This window comes from Octodon degus, unplaced genomic scaffold, assembly GCF_000260255.1.
Source record: "Octodon degus isolate 3935 unplaced genomic scaffold, OctDeg1.0 scaffold00001, whole genome shotgun sequence".
In the NCBI taxonomy this organism is placed as follows: domain Eukaryota; kingdom Metazoa; phylum Chordata; class Mammalia; order Rodentia; family Octodontidae; genus Octodon; species Octodon degus.
Window position 1 is genome coordinate 9696354 of NW_004524577.1, and position 4655 is coordinate 9701008.

Genomic DNA, 4655 nt, shown 5'->3' on the forward strand with positions numbered 1-4655 from the left:
GCCTCCTGCCTCAGCCTCCTGAGTGCGGCTTACAGGGGTGCAGCCCCAGGCCGGCTTCCGCACCACCACACTCAGCTTCCACAAAGGGTGGGCTCACGTTTGGGGTGTCTACTCACGTTTGGGGTGAGATCCTTGGCAATCACGGGCCCGACCATGCCCGGGATGGTGGCGAACGTGTTGGTGATGCCCAGCAGGACCCCGGCGTACCTGGGGAGAAAGTTCCAAGGGTGCGGCGTCGGCTCCCACAGTGCTGCGGGCTGCCCACGCAGCTTTGCGTCTCAGTGACGTTACTTCTCTCCATGCTGTCAGCATTTTACATTACACAACAGCCCCAGCTACCGAGACAGCTCGGCCGACGCAGAACAGTGCCGGCAGGATTTTCAAACACACTCAGGGCTTAAGGATTTTAGGTGGGAAAAAAATAATTTCCTGATTATAAAATTAAAATTATTGAAAATTAAAAAAAGAAGAAAGACGCTACAAAAATAAAAGTACAGTGAGTCCCCAATTTACAGTGAGATCAGTTCTTTTTTTTTGGCAGAACCGGGAATTGAACTCAGGCCCTTGCGCTTGCCAGGGAAGCACTTATTCCACTGAGCCATCTCCCTGGCCTAGTGAGCTCAGTTCTGCAAAAATGTTCATAAATTACATTAGTTGCTAAGTCTGAGGAAGTCAGTGTCACATAGCAAACCTGCGAGAGTTAGGGACTCTAGTGTTCATAAGTTGGGGGCTTTATTTTTATTTTATTATTTTTTTGGTGTTACCAGGGATTGAACTCAGAAGTCAAGGACTTTAGTGTACACATAGTTCTTCCACGTAGAGATGATTTTGGTAGACATCTGGATTATATAACTTATTTGTTTTACTAATTACATATTTGCTTTTTCTTTTCTGCAGTACCAGGAATTGAACTTGGGACCTTGTGCTTGCCAAGCAGGCACTTGTATCATTGAGCTATATCCCCGGCTACATATTTGTTTATAGCTAATTCTTTGCACACTGTCTCAGCAGATGAGTGGGACACATATAGATATGACAGAAGAGGTATTTTTTATTTATTTATTTATTTTGTGGGAATAAAAGCAGAGAAACACTTACTCTACTGAGCCACTGCCCCAGTCCTCCACTCATTTTCAATATCCTGGTAGGATCTTAACTCTGACTCTAGATTTTTATTTTTTATTTTTTTATGGCAGAGGCGGGGACTGAACTCAGGCCCTTGCGCTTGCTAGGGAAGCGCTTATTCTACTGAGCCATCTCCCCGGCCCCAACTCTGACTCTAGAGAGTCACTGAATTCAGGTTTGATACTTTGGGAAGAAAACTCAAAGTTGGTAGAGAAGTTTAAATTTTTTCCTACGCGTTGAGTACAGGGTCTACAGGGTCTCACTATGTAGATCAGACTTGTAGTGATGCTCCTTGGATTTGCAGTCTTCCTGCCTCAGCCTCCCAGGTGTGGGGATCACAGTTATGCACACCATGTCCACCTGTTTACACTGTTTTGAAATTAAACTTCTCAGGGGCCATCCAGATAGCTCAGTGGATTAAAGCACCTGCTTTGGCAGACACAGGGACCGGGGTTCAATTCCTGCAGGCGAAGCCAGCACAGAACATTGGGGATCGAACCCCGGCTGCTGCGCTCTGCCTAAGCAGGTGCTTTAGTCTGCTGAGCTAGCTGGCCAGCCTGAGAAGTTTAATGTTTAAATTTTTTTCATTTATTTATTCATTTATTTATTTTGCACAGGGTCTTGCTACGCAGCTTGGACTCACAGTGATCCTCCCATCTCAGCCTCCCCAGCGCTGGGACTACAGATGTGAGCTGCCACATCCGGACTCAGTGACCAGCACGGTGCGCCTGGTGTTCTGGGGCCGGCACGGCATGCGGTATCAGGGTCAAAATCAGGTCCTTGCGCTTGTCAGGCAGGTGCTTAGACTGCTGAGCTATCTCTGTAGCCCCAGAGAAGTTTAATTTCTCTCTATTTTTTTTTTCTTAATGGATTTAGTACAGGGTCTACAGGGTCTCACTACAGAGATCAGATTTGTAGTGATCCTCCTGTTTTCAGCCTCCCAAGTGCGGGGACTACAGGTGTGTGCCACCATCCCCAGTCTCAATCACCATCTCAGTGTGCCCTGGGGCGGGGCCAGCACAGCACATCAGGAATCGAACCCTGGTCCCTGTGTCAGCCTAAGCAGGTGCTTTAATCCATTGAACGACTCGGCCAGCACAAGAGAAGTTTAATTTCTAAACAGGGTAGTTAAACAGCTGGACTTAGGGGGCTGGGGAGATGGCTCAGTGGAATAAGCGCTTCCCTGGCAAGCGCAAGGGCCTGAGTTCAATCCCTGGTTCCGCCAAAAATAAATAAATAAATAAATAAATAAATAAATAAAATAAACAGCTGGACATGGTGCATAACTGTGATCCTCGCATCTGGGAGGCTAAGGCAGGAGGACACCCGAGCCTCATCTGCACAGTGCAATCCTGTCTCAGTAACAAAACAACCCCAAACAAACAAACGGGAGGAAAAAACTAAATTCTACAATAAAACCCAATATTCTATAAAATTAATTTGTACTAATAAAAAATGGCATTAAAAATTCTGCCAAACTTGTTTCAGTTCTCTAAACAAGCCAATATTAAAAAAGAAAATAACCCTATGCACAGGCTCTAATAACGAAGCGCAAGGCGCAGGTCTTCCTGGCTGCTCCCCCGGGAGCGGATCTTAAATTTCAGTGGACCTGCCAGGCCTTAGCGCCCTTTCTCTGGACCATTAACACCTCGGCAGCGGAGGGACCAGCCCGGCCTGGCGCTGCCAGGGCTTCTCTGGGACAGGTGTTAAGCGCCAGCTGCCCTGTGAAATCCTGCGGTCACACCACGGCTCACGCCAGTATTTATGTCACGATGCCGGAGGGGCGGGAGGAGGCCCACTGGGAGCGGCCTAGTGCGACGGCTGGCCCTGGACGGCTGGCCCTGGACTGCTGGCGCCGGCGTGTGTGGAGGTGGGAGGTGGAAACCTGTCCACTTCCATTCATTCTGGGCAGCAAAATGATCCCCAAACTTCTATTTCAACCTACGGAAGAGGACTGGGCACTGGCACCGCACGGTCCTGTCAAGGGGATGCTGATGCGTGACCACTAGGGCTGCGCGCCCGGCACAGTTTGAGGCGCTTTCCGGGGGGAGGGCAGTGGCTTCTGTGGCACTGGGCAGTGGACCCCGGGCCTCTGCACCGAGCCAGAGCTGCACCTCAGCCCTTTCAATGTTTTTATTTCCAGGCAGAGTTTCACTAAGTCGCTCGGCTGGGCTTGAACTTGCGACCCCCCTGCATTAGCCCCTAGAGTGCTGGGCTCACAGGCAGGCACCACCATGCCCAGAGGTTTTAACTTTTTTTTTTAGGGCAGGGTCTACAGGGTGTTCAGGGTCTCACTACTAGATCGGACTCATAGTGATCCGCCTGTTTACAGCCTCCCAAGAGCTGGGATTACGGCGTGCACCACCACACGCAGTCTCAATTGCTGTCTCAGTGCGCCCCGGGGGCGGGGCCGGCACAACAGGCCCAAACTGTTATATATTATGTCACTAAGAGTAAAACTGAGCTGGGGAGAAAGCTCAGTGGCATAAGCACCTGCCTGGCATACGCAGGGTCCTGAGTTTGATCCCCGATACCGTTAAAAAAAAAGTGTAAAACCTTAAAAAAAGTAAAATCATCACCGTGAAGTAGAGACTATTAGCTTCACTTACAGGCGAAGAGAGCCTTAGAAAGTTCTAGCCAACCCATTTGATTCCAAGTCAGTTATGTTATATTCTATAGCATAATACTAATTCGAGGAGTTCTTTATTATTTTGCTTAATTTTGTATCTAATCTTTCAGATTATCAGTCAATTTAACTAAACTGCTTTTAGTTGCTTTATACTCATCTCAAAACAATTTCAACAGATTTATTTTTTGAGACAAGGTCTCGCCGTGTAGCCCAGGCTGGCCTAGAACTCACAGTGATGCTCCTGCCCCAGCCTCCGAGCGAGCGCTGGGGTCCCAGGAGAGCTCCAGCCCACCCCACTTGGACTTTTTATTTAAAGGGAGAGTAAGGAGAAGAGTCCCCAAGGCCTGCGGGAGCTCCCTAGGAAGCATGGAGTATGACTCAGCCTGGAGCGGTTAAGGGCGGCCAGGGCTACCTGGGCTGCTGCCAGGCTCAGGCCGAGTGTGAAGGACCTGGGGCAGCCCTCGAGGAGAGGAACTGCGCTCCGAAGATAAATTCATGCTCCCTGCTGTCACAAACTGAGTACACTAAACTTCAATACTTGCACAACCCTGCCTTTACCCGGCCAGTGGGGGGGAGGGAGGGGGCAGAGAGGGAGAGAGGGAGAGAGAGAACTATGCGATCCAGCACTTGGGAGGCAGGAGGAGCCCTGCGAGTTCCAGGCCAGCCAGCCTGAGCCGCACAGGGACAGATACCTTGTCTCAAAAAGACAAAACAGAAACAGAACGAAAGACTCCTGAGCTTCAAATTCCAGTCCCACGTGTATTAGCTGTTATGCACGACAACCCCTGAATCTCACAAAGCCCGAGTTGTTTTTTTTGGCAGAACCAGGGATTGAACTCAGGCCCCTGAACTCACCAGGAAACCGCTTACTCTACTGAGCTATTCCCCCGGCCCCAAAGCC

At 49.5% G+C, this 4655-nt stretch overlaps 1 protein-coding gene across 1 annotated transcript in view; it reads right to left on the reverse strand.

Annotated features, from left to right (window-relative positions):
- Slc17a5 (solute carrier family 17 member 5) overlaps window positions 1–4655 on the reverse strand; it is a 27875-nt gene that overhangs the window by 3467 nt on the left and 19753 nt on the right. The window contains exon 6 of the mRNA XM_023710497.1: window positions 117–207. Within this exon, the coding sequence (XP_023566265.1) occupies window positions 117–207 (91 nt within the window). The remainder of the gene's footprint in view (window positions 1–116; window positions 208–4655) is intronic.